Below are 21851 nucleotides of genomic sequence, written 5' to 3' on the forward strand. Positions count from 1 at the left end.
TTTTTGTAAATAAACTACTCCAGCTCCCCAACTCCTGGTGTTGTGGCTATATTTTAATTTTTAATTTATTATTATTTTTTTAGATGTTAACAGACCTTTATTTTATTCATTTATGTATATGTGATGCTGAGAATCGAACAGAGTGTCTCACACATGCTAGGCAAGTGCTCTACCACTGAGCCACAACCTCAGCCCTCCTGGGATTATTGACAGTAATAAATTTAAATAAGAGTTGTTACAAATTTGAGTATATATATGGTTAAATAGGTAATGAAAAATAATAAGGAAATGAAACATAATAAGGGCTAATTTTGGAAAGTCTTGGTAATTTTAACAGCTTTAAAAATTTGCTTCACTCTGAATTTATGTGCTTACTAAAGGTCTAATCTTAGTTTAACATATTTAGTTTAAGAGACACCTATGGACCTGTGTAACTCTACATCAAGTATCCCAGAAGAATGATAAGTTATACTCCATTTATGTATGATGTGTCAAAATGCATTCTATTGTCTAATTGTATAACTAATTAGAACAAATTTTAAAAGTATATTAAAAAAAAGAGACCATCTAAGATCTTGGTACAGCCACTTATTTACTAGCTCTGTCCTTGGGTAATTATTTGAACCCCTTCAGTCTTCAGTTTTTTATCTGTAAGATACAGATTTAAAACAGAACCTATCTCAAAGAATTATTGTCAAGATTCAATAAGTTAATATTTGGAAAATACTTAGACCAGTACCTTAAGTGTTCAGTAAAAGCTCAGCAAACATTGGCATGTTTCATACAATTAAACTACCTAATTTGACCTACACCAGATGTATTTGTCCTGTATAATAAATGATACATAATTTATTATAGTTTTCCAGGATAAAATAAAGTGAAACCAATGTAGTTAGTGACTGAATACTTGACAGAAGATACACTCCATTTGACCCTTGAATACTATTTCCTATTTTTCTGTGGTAATCTAGGTAAATTGTGAAACTTTCAGGATTTTCTTTTAATAGTCCCTTAATATATTATTTGCCAGATAAAAAATACATACTGTAGCTTCCAAATTCATAGCTCATAATTTATTTCATACCACATATATCTATACCTGCTTTTATGTAATTAAATTTGAAAATGTGGCTATATTTATGTTTTTTTTAAGTTGTACTCATAAATCTGTGCAAATGCATTTTCTTTAATTAAAAGGTTTCAGTTACTTACCAAATTTTCTCTTTCAATCCTTTGTTGTTCCTTCTGTCTATTGAGAGCACTATGATATAACTTAGGGGTATGACCAACTGATCTTCTGGGAATTGCACTTTTGCTTCCTGGTTTTTCAGCCTGCCTTGACAGTTCTTTCAAAAGCCTCTGATTTTCTCGATCAATCTTTCTCACCTCTTCTCTTGTGAAAGAGTAGTTTTTTCTAGGTATTACTGAGGGCTGATCAAAGTGGTGTTTTTGTGGTGCCTTTTTATCTAATTGCAGAAAAGCTATAGAAGTGAACAAAAAAAGGTAAAATGATTAAACAGAATAGCTATGATGGTAATTAGGCTTTAACCCTTAAAAATAGAAACCATATTAATTCATGAAAAGATGCATGTGAAATAATGCAGATGACTTCCCAGATTACAGCCATTATAGGAAAAAAACTTAGAAGTAGTTTAGAATTGTATGCTTAGTTCTTTGGGCATAAATGTTACACACAAAAAAACACAAACATCTGAATAATAAATGTACGTGGTAATGGTTTGTAGGAGGTATAATTTATGGAAAATGTTTTCATCATACGTATTTATGTTTCCCTATGGCAGTTTATAGTTGCTGAGTTCATAAACCTTTGGGATGTATGCACATATATAGTAATTTCTTAGCTGTGGTTTTTATTAATTGGAGCACATATTTGAAAAAATGTCCTGAGCAAAGACTGAGGGAAACAACATCAAAAACAAACTCAGAATATTCTGAAACCATCACCTTATCCTGAAAATATTGTACTACAAAAGAGTTATGGATCTTACTATTGTCATTAAAATAAATACTTATGTAAAGGACATCTTATCCATTATTAAACATCAGCTGAAATGAATACATTATATAAAAGGTGCTTTTAACTAAGAAAATAGTTTATATCCTACAATTATCAAATGAATTTTTATCAACATGCTTAAATTTTTAAAATTTCCGTATCATAAAATGTCACCAGACACAATTATTAAACACTTGTAAAAGGCTAAAAATACAGACCTTGATGAATGTTTCTAGTTTAGTATGTACTAAAATGGTAATATACTATATCAGATTAGTAGACAGGGATATTTGTTTTTGTTACAATATTTTTAAAAAGTAACCATTATTTGTGTTTACTTGACTATTTTTGTTATTTCTTTTTCATGGCTAGCATTATACTGTTAAAGCACGGTGCTATAAAGGGAAAAGGTATTTTTACTCCCCTTTAAAAAATGAGCATAGTGCAGGAAAGTTAAATCACTTGGGCAAGGTCACAAAAACAGTAATTCTACTTCCCTTCCTAGGTTTAAACCTCAAAAAGAAGACCATGAAACATTACAGAAACTTTCAAAAGAACGATTAAGGCTGGGGATGTAGCTCAGTGGTAGTGCACTTGCCTGGCAAGCATGCAGCTCTGGATTCCATCCCCGACACCTCAAAAAACAAACAAACAAAAAAACCCAGTGGCTTCCTGATAGGAGAAATATGGAAATTAATGGTTGGCAATTTGTTGAGAACCACACCAACTGGCAAAACTTGAATGAGAACACATCTAGAAAGATACAAATGTGCTATACGTTTTAAATTATCTTGCTTCTAAGAAATATCTATCTTGTAAAGTTCAGTAAGGTTTCTCAATTAATTTAGCTATATTTAGGACTCAATAAGATTAAATTCCAAGGGCTGGGGAGATAGATCAGCTGGTAGAGTGCATGCCTCGCAAGCACAAAGCCCTTAGTTCGATCCCCAGTACCGCAAAAAGATTAAATTTCACAGGAAATTAAAGCCTTCATTTCCTAAAGACATTTTAAAAAGTTTTTGAAAGTAAAAGGCAATTACAAAAAAATTTTAAAGATATTTAATCTAATTCAGTTTTAAAAAATTAGCATTCTAGTTCTTCCTGACAGAAAACTATATGGAGTGCTTATATACTGACAGCAACTATTACTAGTATATTTTTCTAAAGTAGTTACTTGCTGTACTATATATTTTAGTATAATGTTGTATGCTTTGCATGCTTTGTGATCTCAAATATAGATCCACTCTTTTTCCAACTAAGATCTAAAAAACTTTTTAATATGAATAAACTGCCAGGGATACAGGTATATTTACATAAGTACATATATTTAGACTTACATATTTAAAAATATTGTTTTTCTCTAATTTTTCTTAGTGAAATAATTCTATACTGCTGTTCACATGTATTTCAATCCATCATCCAATAGTGTCACTTCTGGAGTCACCTGACATCACTTACTAGAGTATCAGATTTACTTTTATCTAAGCTATTTGATACAAACAACATTTAAAAATTTTACATGTAATGCTGTAATTGGAAATTTTATTCCAAAGGTAAGTTTTTTTTTTCTTTTTTTAAATTGTAAACAAATGGGATACATGTTGTTTCTCTGTACATGGAGTAAAGGCATACCATTTGTGTAATCATAAATTTACATAGGGTAATGTTTGATTCATTCCGTTATTTTTTCCCTCCCCCCCACCCTTCCCACCCCTCTTTTCCCTCTATATGGTCCTTCCTTCCTCCATGCTTGCCCCCTTCCCTAACCCTAACGCTACAAAGGTAAGTTTTTATTTATATATTGGTTCTTTTAAAAACTTCATCCTGTTCCATCTCACCCCAATTAGAATGGTGATTATCAAGAATACAAGCAACAACAGGTGTTGGCAAGGATGTGGGGAAAAAAGATACACTCACACATTGCTGGTGGGGTTGCAAATTAGTGCAGCCACTCTGGAAAGCAGTGTGGAGAGTCCTTAGAAAGCTTGGTTCCATTTGACCCAGCTATCCCACTCCTTGGCCTATACCCAAAGGACTTAAAATCAGCATACTACAGAGATGCAGCCACATCAATGTTCATAGCTGCTCAATTCACAATAGCCAGATTGTAGAATCATGATGACCTTCAATTGATGAATGGATAAAGAAACTATGGTGTGTGTGTATATATATATATATATATATATATATATATATATACATACACAATGGAATATTACTCAACCATAAAGAATAAAATAATGTCATTTGCAGGCAAATGGATGAAATTGGAGAATATCATGCTAAGTGAGATAAGCCAATCTCAAAAAACCAAAAGACGAATGATCTTGCTGATAAGCGGATGATGACACATAATGGGGGATGGGAAGGCGGGCAAGAATGGAGGAGAGGGACTGTATAGAGGGAAAAGAGAGGTGGGAGGTGGGGGGGGAATAACAGAATGAATCAAAAACTATTACCCTAGGTAAATGTATGATTACACAAATGTAAAGCCTTTACTTCATGTACAAACAGAAACAACATGTATCCCATTTGTTTACAATAAAAATAAATGTAAAAAAATAAATTAAAAAAAACTTCATCCTGTAGCCATATTCATGATCTCTATTAAAAAATATATATCCTTTTAAAATTGATATTTAAAAGATTATTTAAAAAAAATCTAATGTGTTTAACAAAGTCCATAATTTAAGGAATAACTAATTTATTAAATTTGCCTTCTTTATTAATAACTTGCTGGGTGAAAAATTCTGTGACATTCTTCATATTCTCTCTTTTACATACAGGCAGGCTTGTAATTGCTCTAATCAATAGGGTACAGCCAAAATGATTTGCAACTTTCAAGTCTGGGTGACAAAAGGAGACATAGTCCACTCCCTCACGTTTGCTAAAATGTGTGCTTGGGGACCCCTGGGCCATCAGATGTGACTGATTACCTTGATGCTGCCATTGTATGAGGAAGTCAAATCAAATAAAGAGGACATAGGCACTTTATAATCCTAGTTTTTGAGTCATCCAAGGTTGCTGCTTCACACAACTAAGTTTTGTGGTGCTCTGTTGACAGAGCAACAGTAATACAAAATCTTATACCAAGAAGTACATACTTACTATATACGATACTTACACTTGATATAGGTCTTGGATTTAGAGACTCAGGGGGTTATTTGGAAAGGGGAATATATTTTCACATATGGGAGAAACACAAATAAATGTGTGGCCAGAAATAGGATTGAAGAGATTTTAAGATATGTCTCAATTATTTGACATTCCTCCCATTAAGAGGTAGGGTCTATGTCCCTCCACTTTAAACCTGGAAGAGTTTATGATCATTTCAACCAACACAGTATCAAAGAAATGATGCTATGTGACTTCAGAGGTTAGGTCATAAAAAGCAATGAGATTTCTGTATTGTTTCCTGGGTACATTAGTGCTTGGAGCCTTGTCCAGGAAGCCAGGCCACATGGAGAGACCACGTTTGGGTCCTCTGGTCAGCAGTCCCAGTCTTCTGGTGGTCCCAAGCCTAGGCACCTGACATGTGAGTAAACTAGCACTCAGATAATTACAGTCCTCAGTCCTCAGTCATCAGGTTGCTTCTACTTTTAAGTGTCTCTATCCCAGAAGTGATAGGGTAATTTGTGATGTAGCAATAGCAACTGATGATTTTTATCACTTTAAAAAATTTGTGTGACAAAATGCCTGTGGACAAGTATAGCCCACAAGCACTTAATCCTATGTTCTAACTGGTTTAACAGTGTTCCTCAGAGATTGAGACTTCGTCAATTTTGCTGTTTTCAAACTTTTTGGTGTATTTACTAACAAAACACCCTCCTTCGTCCCTTTTAGTATTTTGCACATCTTGAATTCTATTTTGTGCACTCACAGGATTGATACTTTTCTCATTTTTAAAGGAGATCAATTTGTCATATCTTTTTCAAACCTTTACTTCACTCTTCCTATACTATTTCAAATATCTTCTTAGGTTGGATTTTCCCCTCCCAAATCAACAGGTTAGCAACTACAGTTAGCATAACAGAAATGCCACCAAAAGGGCTAGTGTCTTATTTTCAATTTTTTATTGGAAAAAAGATCAATAAAAGAAAACAGAATGAAAATTTACCATCTTATTTTTTAAGTGTACAGTTCGGTGGTATTGAATGTTATTAAAAATGTTATGCAACCATCATCATCATCCATCTTCATAGCTCTCTACCTTGGAAAATTGCAACTCTATACCTATTAAACAATTAGTCCCCATTTTATCCCTTTCCCCAGCCCCTGGCAATTACAATTCTACTTTCTGTCACTAGTACTTTATGTAATTGGAATCATAGTTTTTTTGAGACTAGCTTATTTCTCTTAGTATAATGCCCTTCCTTTTTTAAAGCTGAATAGTATTTCTAGTTTCACTTCTAACATGGTGCTACTCTCTTTTGCTAAGTTAAATCATTCGCTTATTGCCCTCTTCTCCTATGATTTTTTAAAAATCTTTTTACTTCTTATTTTCCTCTCTTAGGTTAACTAAGTAAAATATTTTTCCCCAAAATTTTCTCCAAAATTTGAGTATTAAATTTTAAAATATATTTATTCATTCCTTTAATAATGATCAACTATATGTTAATATAACATTTTTTAAAAAAACAAAGTGTTAGTAGCAGAACTTAACAGTTTTGCAAATTTTTTAATGCCTGGCTTAATAGAAAGACAGCTGGATTCTCATAGCTGCCTCTGCATGATTGTGCTGCCATTGCCACGTAGGCCCTGAAAGACTACTGTACACATGTAGCAGAAGGAGAATATAAAAATCAAGTCAAGCCTAGTTTTCTTAGTGAAAATTGTTTCGTCCTTGCAGATTCTCTCTAAAATCTTTGGGCTTGATCTTTTTAAGTTTCAAATATTACATCCTTTATCATGAGAACTGGGCCTCTGTATTGATTTTAGCTTTTTTTTTTTCTTTTTTTTTTTTTTGGGGTACTGGGGATCGAACCCAGGGCCTTGTGCTTACAGGGCAAGCACTCTACCGACTGAGCTATCTCCCCAGTCCCTGATTTTAGCTTTTTGAAATCTTTAGTAATACGTGGTAGTGTGTTGAGGGTATTAAGATTTCTTATAGCTTACCAACAAAGAAGGGATCAAATGGCTGCTGGGCATCCCCTTTCTTCTGGTATATAACATGGTATGAATCTTACCCTTGCTCAAGGCATTTCACTTCATTCTTTCCTGTGCTGGTATCTTAGTAAAATAATTTAACCAACTCATCAATGCTTCCTCAGTTAAATTTCTGTCTATGTATTTTTCTTCTCAAATTACATACCGTAGGGCTGGGGTTGTAGCTCAGTGGTAGAGGGCTTGCCTAGCACATATGAGGCACTGGATTCGCTCCTCAGCACCACATAAAAATAAATAAAGGTACTATGTCCATCTATGACTTAAAAAAAAAAAATACACACGGTAGTGTTTATTTCATACATAATCTATGTGGTTAATTTTGGGGTCATGCATTTCTAAAACATCTCTATTTTGCCCTGATTTCAGATTCTTCCTAAACTGACAATTTTATATACACAAAGTACGAAATGCTTTCAAATCTAGTCTTATCAACTTTTTCAATGCTCTCCAGATATGTGAGGCTCATGTCATAGCCTGATTCAAAACTTGTTTACTACTCCAAATTTAAGGCCCTTTCTGCTTATTAAAGGGTTTATGCAGTTCAAGGTCAAAGATCTAATTCTAGAATGGCACCATGGTATTCAACTATAATCCCAGCTACTTAGGAGGCCAGGCAGGAGGATCCCAAGTTCAAGGCAACTTACGGAGACCCTGTCTCAAAATTTAAAAAAGGAAAAAGCTACCGTACCTCAGTGGTTGAACACTTGCCTAGCATGTGCAAGGTCCTGTGTTCAACCCCTAGTGCTGGAAAAAAAAAAAAAAAAAATCTAATTCCAATCACACTTTTTTGAGATTTACATAGCAAAGGCAGGTTTAGGGTGGGGATGGAAAAATTCCCCAAGTCCACCTTCCAAAAAAGGAAGCTGAATATTCAGAAATTCTACTAATATTTCAAGTTCTACTTTAAAATCATATCTAATAATGCCAGTCTGCACTGATCTTCCCTCCTAATACTTCTCACGGAACCTGAGAACTCTAAATTTAGAATGAAACCTACCATAAACTACATTGACTACCCTGTCCTACAAATGAAGAATCTGGGGCTCAAAATAATTACTGGTTTGTTTATGGACATGTTAATAACACAAAGAAGCCTTAAAATTTTCTGATTCTATGTACAGAATTTTCTCCACCTTGCCATAAGAGTATCCAAATCAACACTGTTTAATTATTCCATGGTCTTTATGGGATATTTGGTTTTATATTCTTTTATTAATATTTGTTTTACAGGTTTAATATTTTGAAATCTGAATTTGTATTTAATAAACAAAATTTATTTTAAACTGATACATGTGAACACTGTTAGTTATATAGGCATTCCTCACTTTCTGAACTCTTGGCCAATTTATGCTATGAAAACTCACAAAATATTTTACTCAAAATTTACTACTGGAATCAATAAAATGCTTTAATGCATCTCTGTATGTAAGCCAGTAAAAATATTTAAATTGAGAGTATGTACAGTATATGCTGCTAAACTATTTTGATAGGATTGTATGTTGTGCTAAAATTTTTTAAAAATTTGTTATACTTTATCACTATCATCTTCCCCACAGTAAGTAGATTTATCTTCCAAGAAAGTGAAAAACACTGTAAAAAATATATTTGAACCAAAGAGGCCTAGGAAAAAAGTCCTATTTAGTAAAAGTTCAAAGTGATAAAAGTGTATTGCATGAGATAAATGCAGAAAAGGCACAAGTTTGGTTCTGCCTCCATCTACCATGAGCATGGTTCAATTATATGAGGGAAAAGAAAGAAAATTTACGAAAATATTCTTGGATCTACAAAGTATCAGTGTGTAATGCAGCATGAATAATGATTTTGAAAATCTAAAGACCTACCTTGCAATGAACTGATATTCATAATTAGTGTTTAAAATGCTGTATTATAAAGAATCCTTGGTGGATTGTCATATTATGAATTCTAACAACAGATGTACCAATTGGCAAAATGCCACCTTTGTTTCCTGTGCCTTAAAAAGCCCTGAGCACCACTAACTGACAAGACTGCTAGAGCAGAGCTCTCTTCTGTGTATCAAGCAGAATGAATAAAGCTTGCTACTACATTTCAGCTCAGCCTCTACGGTGAAGTTTCTATGGTATTTTGATTTAATTAGAAATTCGGAAATTTAGGGTGGGATCATTGTTTTCCCTACTTAGAACTATTATATAGGGTCACTATATCCAGCTAAGTTTCAAAAATGGGTTAGAAAAGAATAGTTAAGAGATGCCTGTATTTATTTTAAACAGAACCAAACAGTAGTTTCATGATATCCAGAGGATGGCCCTTGGATCAGCAGAATTGGTATTACCACTGGGCACTAGTTAGAAATGCTGCTTTGGGCTCCACCTTAGTCTCACTGAAGGAAAATCTTCATTTTAACAAGATTCCATGGCCTATATACATATTAAAGTTTAGAAGCTTTTGTAGACAAAGTTGACTGCCCAATTAGCATACATTCCTACTTTTCCCACCTCCAACTCCACGGTGAGTCTGATTGGCCAGGGATAATCCCATTTCCTTTGCCAATTACTGGTTCAGGAATGGGAGTGTAAGCTAATTCTAAGTAATGAGATGTAAGTGCAAGTGGGCTGGAGATATTTCTTTATAGTTTCCTCCACTGAAGAAAGTGAGAGGAAGGGACAATTTCTCTTTCTCTGGACAATGTCAATGTATACAGATGAATACTGAAACTGCTTCAGATTATCTCCTAAAAGCCTAAGAATGAAGACATCACCAGAGCTGGAGGAAGAGAGTGGTAGGCATTTTGAGTTTGTAAGGCACTAAAATAAAGTTAATGTGAAGCTTTCAGTCTTTCTGATAACCTTTGCAATATCTATCTTTTCTGATAATACAAATAATATTCCAGATATTTTCATGATATATCAATCATTTCAATCAACACAAGATATCTACTGAAAAAATCAGTGTAAATTCACAGCATTCAATATTTAAGCTTAATAAAAAAATTTAATGTACAAATTTTAAAGAGAAAAGAAAATTACCTTTTAAAAGATGATTCAGATCCATTGTGTCATGTAAGACTTTTTGATTATATCTGTGATCTAAATCAGAATCTAACACTGGTGACTTTGGGGCAAGATTAGGTCCATATTTTTCTTTCCCTTTCTTGGCTGTTTTCAAATATTTTGAATCATTTCTTAAAATCTCAACATCTTCATATACCTCTTGACTCACATTTTCTTGCCTTTTAACTTTTACTTTTTGGTCATTTGATGCACCCAATTCAAAAGACTGAACAGGGCTAATGTCTGGAGTTGATAAAGGAGTAACATCTGTCACAGTATCTTCAGATTCCTCTGGGTAGTCACCAATTTTTGGCTTAGTTCTTGAATGCTGTGTTCCTGCTGATTTTATTCTTGACTTATATTTCTGTTTTGGTGATAAGAGGGTTACACCAGATATATGTTTCCTTGATAATGGACGGGAATGAGATTTACAAATATCTGATACTGCATCTGAACAGTCTGTACCTGAACTTGAAGATGAGGAAGACAAAGAAGAGGAAGAGGAACTTATTTTGGAATACTTTTTGCTCACGCTTTTCTTGAAGTTAGTAGATGATTTAGCTGACCTGGACTTCACATGATGTTTTTTGCCATCATCACTGCTTTCCTCTCCATCAGTATAGTAATCATCTTCACCTTCTTTTACAATTTTGGGGATTCTATTTGGAATGGGCAAGTGTATTTTCTGTCCTGTTGCAGCATCACTCAGTTTTTTCGAGCCTGAAGAAGTGGTCAATGATGAAGAACTGGTATGCAAAATATCATTCTTTATAAGTTGTTCATCTGGAGGAATTTTTGCTTTTCTTTCATTTCCCTTCTCAGTAAGATAACATTTCTTTGTTTGTATTCCAAATTTCAAGTTTATATTTCCTGTATTCTTATCTATTCTCTCTTCAGGGTCATCATTTTGCTTTTCCACAACTAAGTTACTTTCGCATTTCTTTGCTTGTTCTTCAAAGTCACTATCAAAGAAAGAATGGTCTACTTCACCTTCTGATATATCTTCAAACCGATCCATGATGGCAAAAATATATCTGAAAAAGAGTAAAGTGTAAATATCAGACTAAAAAGTAACTTACAATTTTTTTTAAATTTTATATAGTTGTTTTAGCCAGCTTTTTATTGCTGTGACTAAAGGACCTGACAAGAACAACTTTAAAGAGGAAAAGTTTATTTAGGGGCTCACAGTTTCAGAGGTCTCAGTCCCTTCTTTTTGAAGGCACTCATACAAAACTGCACAAGTAGCTTGGAAGATGTGACACAATCACCCACAGAAGACGACAGGAGAAGAATATATATCTGTATCTGTTAAAGAGGGTTTGGTATAAGAGACATTTCATAGCAGATAGTCAATGTCTAAAATAGGGAATTCAAGGCACACGATTTAGACACATGAAGTTAAATATTTGAAGAAATGGATTAAAATGTTTGGGACCATGGGTTAGGGACCACTGTTTTTGTTACAAACCTTAAGTTACTAGTTGAACTACAAATTTATATATATATGGACTACAAGGATTTAAAATATTTTATTATTTTATATAATTGGAATGAAATTGGAAACATCATGATAAAGCCATAGCCTTTAAAAAGTATTTATCTCTGTTGTTAACCGTGATTTAAAAAAGCAGTGTCACATTATCTTTTACTGATAGTTCAGTTTGATCTTTAGTACTATTCTCCACTACAAAACCACGAGTCCCTGGAAGGCAGCTGATTTTATTGCTGGAGGTAAAGAAAAACAAGCACCTGATTGCAGGTACCTTATCATGGTCAGAAAGCATGATATTCAAATATGCCTTTGAGTTATGACAATGAAACAAAGTATCCAGTTTAAAGGGGCTTCCACTGTATAAGCTAGACAATTTAGTACTATAAAACAAAAAATATTACGTAAAGATTATTAAAATTTATGGAAAGTCATGAGTTCATAACGATCCAAAAGAATGGATAATATTATGTTAGACACGTAAATGTTCTCAATAACAGGTTATTGCCAATAATGCAATTACATGATCATCACTATATTCAATATAATTGACTATAATCAATTCCATTATAGCAAAACAGGCTGTAGTCTTTAAGTGACCTTGTAATCTGAGAGGTTATAAAAATAAGTATAGACATGATTTAGAAATAAGTCAAAATTTCTATGAGCAATAACATAGTCCAGTATGATGATGCATACCTGTAAACCCAGTGAATCCAGAGATTGAGGCAGGAAGATCACAAGTTTGAGACTAGTCTCGGAAAATTAATGAGACCTTTTCTCAAAATATAAAAAAGGGCTGGGGAAGTACTCAGTGGTAGAGCACTTCTGGGTTTAATCACCAGGACCACCACCACTAATAATGATAATAACAATAATTAGGCTAAGTATGTGTGGTAATATATTTTATAACCATTGAATAATTTTGTTTGCCTTTAAGTGTTTGAAGACTTCAAGATATTCTCATTACACTTATAAAACTTGGGTCAATTATTATTATTTTGTATGTATGTATAGTGCCGAGGGTTCCAGCCTTTAGACTTTAACTTTAAAAATTTAACTATAATCCATTTTTAAGTGCTTAAGGGAATCAATTCAGTAAGTTTGGACTTTCAAGTTTTATAACAAAGTCTAAGTGCTTAGGAAGATTTTCTTAGATTTGAAAGTGTATCGATGTGTGCTTGAGATACTTAAGAAAATAAAACATAATAAAAAAAATTGTGGTGGTAAGCAATTTTGCAAATGGTGTATAATGTTCAGGGAAATATATATATAAAAACTATTTATAATCAAAATATAAGTAAGTTTTAAAATTTTAACCCAAAATTAGATTTAAACAGAAATATGTTTAAGTATATCTTAATATTTAAGAAACTTGATTATAAAATTTATATCTAATAAACATTAAAATACAAGATGTATTGTTTTCTATAGCACAGATTAATGTCCTCTTTACATTTTAAAGTTCAAATAAATAGAGGTAACTCTGGAGGTGTAGCTCAATGGTAGACTGCTTGCCTAATCTGCCTAATGCTTGCCTAGGTCCTGGATTCAGTTCCACTACTGCAAAATATAAACAAACAAACAAACAAAAAGTCAAATTAACAGAGAGGAGCTTTCTCCCCAAGCCCCCAAAATAAGATACCTAGTAAGGTTTTAAGACTTTGTATTTATGCACATAGAAATCAAAGTCTATTCTCTCATTCATTTATGAAAACTTAAATGTCTTTTAGAGTATTTCAACAGTTAATTTTCAGAGCCATGGAAAATCCATATACCCTTTGAAATCAGTTACTTCGTTTCTGCAAATTTATCCTAAGAATATAATATTTAAAATAACTATCACACGTAATACTGAAAACTTGTATAAAAGTTATGATTCCATCAAAGTAATAATTCAGCTCATCAGAGGTAAGCAAACTATTGTCCAGGACCAAATCTGGCTTATCATCTGTTTTTGTAAATAAAGTTTTACTGGGAATACAGCCTCATTCATATATTTTGGTATTATCTCTGACAGTTTTCATACAACTACAGAGCTGAGTACTTGAGACAGAGGCCCTATAACCCACAAAGACAAATATTTACTAACTGACCCTTGACTGAAAAAGTTTATAAACCTGATATAATCTATAAGCATGAAAAATACAGAATATATACAGAATATTTGTCATTAAATAATACAATTTAATAATTGCATTCATACAATTTATACATTTAAAAACTAGGAGACAAAAATAGAAATTAAAAGTTAATCTGTTACAACAAAAGTCACAATTCTACCGCACATTTTTATATATTTTTTTTTAAATTTTATGGACTGCATTTGGCCCCATTTCTATACAAATGGGGTACAACTTTTCATTTCTGTGTTTGTACACGATATAGATTCATACCATTCATGTAATCATACATGTACATAGGGTAATGATGTCTGTCTCATTGCACTATCTTTTCTTCTCCCGCCCCCTCCCCATCTCATTTCCCTCTACACAATCCAAAGTTCCTCCATTCTTCCCTTGCCCCCCTCCACCTCCCCTTTATGTATAATCATCCACTTATCAGAAAAAACATTCAATCTTTGGTTTTTTGGGATTGGTTTATTTCACTTAGCATGATATTCTCCAACTCCATCCATTTACCTACTAATGCCATTATTTTATTTTTCTTTATGGCTGAATAATATTCCACTATGTATATATACCAGTTTCTTTATCCATTCATCTATTGAAGGGCATCTAGGTTGGTTCCACAATCTAGTTACTGTGAATTGAGCTTTTATAAACATTGATGTGGCTACATTAGTGTAGTATGCTGATTGTAAGTCCTTTGAATATAAAACCATTTCATGTTTTCTGAGGAATCTACATGCTACTTTCCAGAGTGGCTGCACCAATTTGCAACTCTGCCAGCAATGTATGAGTGTGCCTTTTCCCCACATCCAAGACAACACCTATTATTGCTTGTGTTCTTGATAATAGTCATTCTAATTGAGGTAAGATGAACTCTTAGGGTGGTTTTGATTTGCATTTTTCTAATTACCAGAGATGTTGAACACTTTTTCATATACTTATTGATCGCCTGTATATCTTCTTCTGTGAATTGTCTGCTCATTTCCTTAGCCCATTTATTGATTGGGTTCTTTGTATTTTTGGTGTAAAGTTTTTTAAGTTCTTTAAAAATTTTGGAGATTAGTGCTCTATTTGAAGTGCATGTGGAAAAGATATTTTCCTACTCTGTAGGCTCTCTTTTCACATTATTGACTGTTCCTTTGCTGAGAAAAAGCTTTTTAGTTTGAATCCATCCCATTTATTGATTCTTGCTTTCATTTCTTGTGCTCTGGGAATCTTGTTAAGTTAGTCTGGTCCTAAGCCAACATGATGAAGATTCAAGTCTATTTTTTCTTCTATTTGGTACAGGTCTCTGGTCTAATTCCTAGTTCCTTGATCCATTTTGAGTTGAGGGTGAGAGATAGGGGTTTAATTTCATTTTGTTACATATGGATTTCCAATTTCCCAGCACCATTTGTTGAAGAGGCTATCTTTTCTACATAGTTATGTTTTTGGCACCTTTGTCTAATATGAGAAAACTGTATTGATGTAGGTTTATCTTTGTGTCTTCTATTCTGTACTACTGGTCCACCAGTCTATTTTGGTGCCACTACCATGTAATTTTTGTTACTACTGCTTTGTAGTATAGTTTAAGATCTGATAATGTAATACCTCTTGCATCAGTCTTCCTGCTCAGGATTACTTTGGCTATTCTGGGTCTCTTAATTTTCCAGATGAATTTCATGATTGCTTTCTCTATTTCTAAGAGGAACGTCACTGGAATTTTAATTAGAATTGCATTGAATCTGTAGAGCGTCTTTGGTAGTATGGTCATTTTGACAATATTAATTCTGCCTATCCAAGAACATGGGAGATTTTTCCATCTTCTAAGGTTTTCTTTAATTTCTTTCTTTAGTGTTCGGCAGTTTTAATTGTAGAGATCTTTTACCTCTTTTGATAGATTGATTCCCAAGTATTTTATTTTTTTTGAAGCTATTGTAAATGGAGTAGTTTTCCTAATTTCTCTTTCAGAGGATTCATCACTTATGAAAAAAGTGGATTAAATTTATGCATGTTGATTTTATATCCTGCTACTTTACTGAATTCATTTATTAGTTCTAGAAATTTTCTAGTGGAGTTTTTCAAATTGTTATATTTTTATTACTGTCACGAAATAGTGTTTGTGCAATAAATGATGAATAGGAGTCTGCTCAGTGTTTGAAAAGAAATAAACTGAGTCAGACATACTGAGGCTTAAAATTTGATTCTGACACTTCTGTTTGATTTTGAGCATATGAACAAAGATGTTTATCACAACACTAATAGCAATGAGTTAGAATCAATTTCAATGTCTAAGAGGAAATGGATTGATAACATGTTTTACAAGCATTTGTAAATTGAATTCTACAAAAATATTTATGACTAAAATAGCAGAATTAAATGATCAACAATACAAGTATGTAAAACTTAAAACATAAACCAAACAATGCTATATTTTTCATTGACATAGACACATAAAAAAATTTATATAGCATGAACTAGAAAGACATATAAACTTATGAGGGGGAGGGGAGACTTGAGGCTTGTGCAGGGGTGTGTCATCATGGGCTATCACAAACCTAAAGAATATGACTGACAATTATGACTGATCATTAACAATCCAATTCTCCCTACCCAGGTTCAAAAAGAAAAGAGAGATCTTAAGCATGAGGAAAGAGCAATCCTACTAAGTCATAAAAGAACTGTAAGTTTCCCTAAATGATTTGCCCACACTAAGTAAGTACATGTTTAGATAAACTTATTAATAGATATCTGACCATCTCAATGAATGTTTCTGCTTGACTTTATTGGGACATACATCAATGCAAAAAGCTTAAATTTTCTCCTCCCCGATTCCTAGTTGCTTTTAAAAACATATTCAGATCATTCCAACCTACATCCCTAAAAAAACTTGTTTAAAATTTAAAGAAATAAAATTACACAGCATAAATATGCCTCACTTGTATTAGTGCTATATGCTCTCCTATTACTAATAGTTATATGTAGTATTTACTAGTATTTACTATATACAAGCAATGCAACTTTAATAGGTTTTGTCATTCCCATTTTCCAAAGAGGAAACTGAAACAGAGCAAGAACTTGTCCAAAGTCACACTGCTAGTAAGGAGCATAGCCAGGATTCCAAAGCAGGCACACTTTAAAGAGTATTATCTACTGTTATTATCTACTGTTTTGTTCTGCTTCTTAGGACTATTTGTGCTTCTATTATATGTTATATCCATGATTTTGAAGTCAGATGGGCAAAATAGTAAGAATTAGATAATAATACTTTCCAACTTTAAATTAACAAGTCATTCCCATCTCAATCTAAGCTTGTGAACAAAACCCCCTTTCCAAAGAGAAGTAGTGCATTTCAAAAGTATTGCCAGCAAAGAGTGCTAATTCTGGGAGTCACTAATCTTGAAATGTTTCTAGAATGCCTCTTTTTGGGTATGTGACATAACAGAAGAATTTGTTACCAATCTCTATAATTTTAAAGGAGACCTATATCAAGTTTTTTTATGATGGTATATGGCACATAGAAAATGTTGGGACTGACTACCCTGATAGCTTCCCAACAGGGAAGAGATTTTTATCTTTCCCTCTATTCCATGGCTACTTTTTTTTTTTTTTTTTTTAAATTGGTGCACTATAGTTGTACATCTTGATGGGATTCACTGTTACATATTTGTACACACAAAATATAATAATATAATTTGGCCAATATCACTCCCCAGCATTCTCCCCTCCTCCCATTGGTCCCTTTTCCTCTACTGAGCTCCTTTTGATTATTAGAAGATTTATCCCCACTTTTGTTTTCCTTTTTACTCTCTAGTTTCTGCATATGAGAGAAAACACCATTCTGAGTTTGACATAAGTGAAATAATTCACTTAACATGGATGATCTCCATCCATTTCCTCCAAAAGGCCCATGACTAATTTTAGGCATTAGTTTGGTTGGATTAAGGAATGCAGAGAGAACTACTAGTAAAGCTCCCTACTAATGTACCACACTTACATTAAGAATGAAGAAACTAAGGCCTGGCAAATACAAGTGACTTGAGTAATTTAAATGTAGCTTAAGAATGAAACATTTTGAATGTCAGGTTTTTGGAAAAGGGTGCCCAACCTGTAACAACTCAGATACAGTTATGTAGGAAGGTGAAGACTGAACATGTGCTGAGGACCTCAGATTAAAAAGGTTCAGAGTCAATTTAAAAAAGTGCTGGAGCTCACCCAGCAGCAAACTATGACTTGGTAACCAAAAAAGTTTTTATATGTTCTTATATCATACAGGTAAAGCAGCACACAGTCTTAAAGGTTTTTATGATGGTGTATGGCATGTAGTAAATGTTGGGGCTGACATTCTTCCTAAACCCCTTCCCTGACAAGATTTTTACCTTCCCTTCTACCCCATGGCTAATATTAGGTGTATTATATTTTGCTTGGTCAAATAACTTCCTGAATTGAAGCATTTAATTCTGTGACTATGGTAAAGAGTCTAGAACCTAAGTCATGATTAGAACAATGACTAAGGGAGCTGGCACTGCAGCATACGCCTGTAATCCTAGCGACTTGGGAGGCTGAGGCAAGCAGATGGCAAGTTCAAGGCTAGCCTCAGCAACTTAGCAAGACCACATCTCAAAATAAAAAGGGCTGAGAAGGTAGCTCAGTGAGGCCTGAGTCATTAAAAAGATTGGATGACCACTGGGATGCTGCAAAGGAAAGTATCTTTCCCAACCTCAAACTAGGTCTAAATCCCGAAGTCTATCCACAGTCAATTGACTACAGATACACCTTTGAAATCCCTGTCACATAGTGAACAGTTTCCTATTTTGCTTGTGAAGGGTCTCAGAATATAACACCCAAAATATGCCATTTTAGCATAAGGATCATTTTGAGCTAAAGACAACTGAGAATCAACAGATGTAGAAATAACTCTCACAACATTCCTTATTTGACTAATATCAGAAACTTTCAAATAATGAGAACTGCCATAAAATTCCCCTCTCCCAAAGAAGGTATCTGACCATGAAAAAGAAAGATGGCACTGAAGGACCTGTACAAATAGACCCTACAAAAAGCCCTTATCTTCCATTCATTCTCCCTTATGTATACCTTTCCACAGTTTATAGTCCCTAGAGACCTATAAATCTTTTTTCTTTGTCTTCTGTTTCCACAATTTATTGTTTTCTTTGTTAAAAAAAAAAATGGTACCTAAACTCTCAGGTCTATCTACTTCTTCAGATCTTCACTTCTTTTTCAGGAAAGCCCTGTGTCATGACAAAAATTAATGTCAAATAAAATTCGGTAGGCTTTTCACTTGGTGATCTGTCTTGTCAATTTAATTTCCAGGGCTTCAGCTACAGAGTCTAAGAGGCTAGAGGAGGAGGGTTTTCTTCCCCATCTCATACACTTATCTCCTTATCAGACTGGTTACAGCTGGCATGCCTGTAGTCCCAGCTACTTCGGAGGATGAGGTGGGAGGATGACTTGAGTCCTGGAGTTCCAGACCAGCCTTGAAACACAGATCATCCTCATCTCAAAAAAAAAAAAAAAAAAAAAAAAAAAAAAAATTCCATGCCTTACCAGATCACATTGGGAGCGTCTGATGTCTTGCTCATCTTTACATCCCCAGTGCCTAAAGGAGGACCTGACAAATACAGTCATTTAAAGAATGTTTATCATGAAGGAGTCTGGGGTTAAGATACTTAAGATTGAGTTCTTATTCTGCTCTTTGCTAGTGATAGCACACAGAAAAATGTTTTCAACCTAGTTTCCTGCACTTTCCTTCACTCCCTCCAGATACATATAACAGAATTATCCCCATACGTGTATTTCCAGTAACAGTCCCCAACAGTTACAAACCATCTGCTTTCCTAAGTTGTCACAGTTCACCAGAGGTGATGCATTGCCCAGGGTCTTGGGAAACTTTACAGGTTTAAATTTAGATCCATAGTATCTAACAGGGTTATTGGAAGGTTTTAAACACTCATCATTTAACTTAATTTACAGGAAAATTTATACAACAATCCCATCCTCTAAGTAAGTCTTTTGCTAATGTTTACTTCACAGCAGGATCCAGAGGTAGGCTGGTGGCATGCCTGTAACCCCAAAGGCTGAAGAGGTTGAAGCAGGACAATCGACAAGTTGGGGGCCTCAGCAATTTAACGAAGCCTTAAGCAACCTAGCGAAGCTCTAAGCAACCTAGCAAGACCCTGTCTCAAAATTAAAAAAATAAATAAATGAAAGGGCTGAGGATGCACTCTGGGGAGAATAAATAAGATAAACGGTGCCTTCATAAAGAAAAGATTCTCTTAAGAAGACATGGGGGGGTGGAGGGTAAAGTTCTGTAACAGTTCATCACACAATAATAATAACCCTTTGTTATTCAATCAAGACAAGACTTTGGGGGCTGGGGAGATAGCTCAGCTGGTAGAGTGCTTGACTTGCAAGCACAAGGCCCTGAGTTCGATCCCCAGTACCAAAAAAAAAAAAAAAAAAAGAGAGACAAGATTTTGCCAAAGCCTGCCTGGGAGTCACTGGGATGCTCACAAGTTGTAAAGCTCATGCAGAGCTACCAATAGAAATACTGGTGCTTTGAGGCTACATCAGGAACTACATACACACGCACACACAAATTTGGCATTTTTTTAAACTGTCATTTTGTTCATGTGACATCACATTTCTGTAGCTATATAACAGGGCCCCAAGTACATACCCAATACACAAAAATCTCAGCCCAAAGTAAACGTTTGTTTTCCAGGTATCTGAAGCTCTATTCACCACCCCATCACGATCCCTTGCCAAGGAGGTAGGCAGAAGACGGTCCCTTAGGCCTCAGGGTTCAGATTCGAGTACGCAGATGGGCAGCAGCGGCCAGAGCCCAAGTACCGGTCGCAGCCACATTCCAATTCAGAGGCGACCCCGACCCGAGCCGCCTCGAACGCATCTTGAGGGCAGGACGGCCGTTCCCACAGGGTGGGCAGGGGTGCGGACGACCACAGGCCCGGCAGCCTTTGTTGTGGTTACACCCGCCGCTCCGGGGGCTGGCCGGGCCGAGGTAGCCGAGCAGAGGGCCTGCCTTCCGACCTCCCGCGCAGGCTTGCTGGTACCCACCCCGAGTGCTCGCCGCCGTTTGGGTCCCGGGGAGGGGAAACGGATCCCGAGCCGCGGGGATGGTGGCGTGCGCGCCCCGGGGAGGGACAAAAGGGGAGTTCGCGCTGTGCTCACCTGGGAGCCGCCGCTGCTACAGCTCTCACGCGGCGCCAGGGCGCTCGCGACCTCGCTCGTTCACTGGCATTCACGCACGCACGCGCTGGCGCGCTCCCGCGGCCCCTGCACGCGGCCCCGCGGCGGCGCGCGCTTCCGGAGCGGAAAGGGAAAGGGGGGCCGAGAGCGCCGCGGGCGCGGCGGAAGCTAGTGGCGGCCGGCGCGCGGTCCCGCGCGGTCCCCCGCGGCGGCGTCACAGAGCGCGGCGGCGGCTCCGCGGCGCGCCCGGCTCTCGCGAGCGCAAATAAATCCTCCCAGGCCTGTGCTGCTTGTGCGTGCGGTACTTCCTCCTCCCACCTTTTAACCAGAGCGGGTGGGTCGCCGGATCGTGGATAGTTTCACAGCGAAAGCGGTTTTGATGACCTTGGAATTCTTTACCAAAAAGACCAGAATGAGAACGGAGGGCCACGGTTTCTCGGAGGCATTTTATATCAGTAAGTTTCATTGCAGACAAACTAGTGGGGTCTGTGCACCAATGGCTGACAACACATTAGAATGCCCACTGCCTACTAGTGAAGGTGGTGTAGTTAAAACAGTCTGAAAGGAATAATAGTCTGCAAAATATATGAAATGTCTTAATTTCTCGTTGAACTCCAAGGCACGTGATAGGTATGGTGGAATAATGGCCCCTATAATATGCCCACCTCCTAACGCCCACAACACCTGAGTATATCTTGCATGGTAAATGGGTATTTCTCTGATGTGATTAAGGATCCAAATGGGACTGTAAACCTGGATTATCTAGTGGGTTCCTTGTAATCACAAGGGCCCCCACAAGAGGGGAGGCA

The 21851-nt window shown here is 35.6% G+C and overlaps 1 protein-coding gene across 3 annotated transcripts in view; it reads right to left on the bottom strand.

Annotated features, from left to right (window-relative positions):
- Positions 1-21175, bottom strand: part of CFAP97 (cilia and flagella associated protein 97) — a 37948-nt gene extending 16773 nt beyond the window's left edge. Inside the window, exons 1-3 of one of the 3 annotated variants that reach the window (XM_079141928.1) lie at positions 21025-21175; positions 10189-11246; positions 1213-1481 (exon numbers count right to left, since the gene is read on the bottom strand). In XM_079141928.1, the coding sequence (XP_078998054.1) occupies positions 1213-1481; positions 10189-11230 (1311 nt within the window). In that variant the 5' untranslated portion in view covers positions 11231-11246; positions 21025-21175. Of the gene's footprint in view, positions 1-1212; positions 2771-10188; positions 11247-21024 lie in introns of those variants that run through there. The other 2 variants (XM_079141927.1, XM_079141929.1) reach the window with 2 other exon arrangements.
- Positions 21176-21851: the final 676 nt, after the last annotated feature.

The sequence above is a fragment of the Sciurus vulgaris genome, assembly GCF_902686455.1.
Source record: "Sciurus vulgaris genome assembly, chromosome: 5".
In the NCBI taxonomy this organism is placed as follows: Eukaryota; Metazoa; Chordata; class Mammalia; order Rodentia; family Sciuridae; genus Sciurus; species Sciurus vulgaris.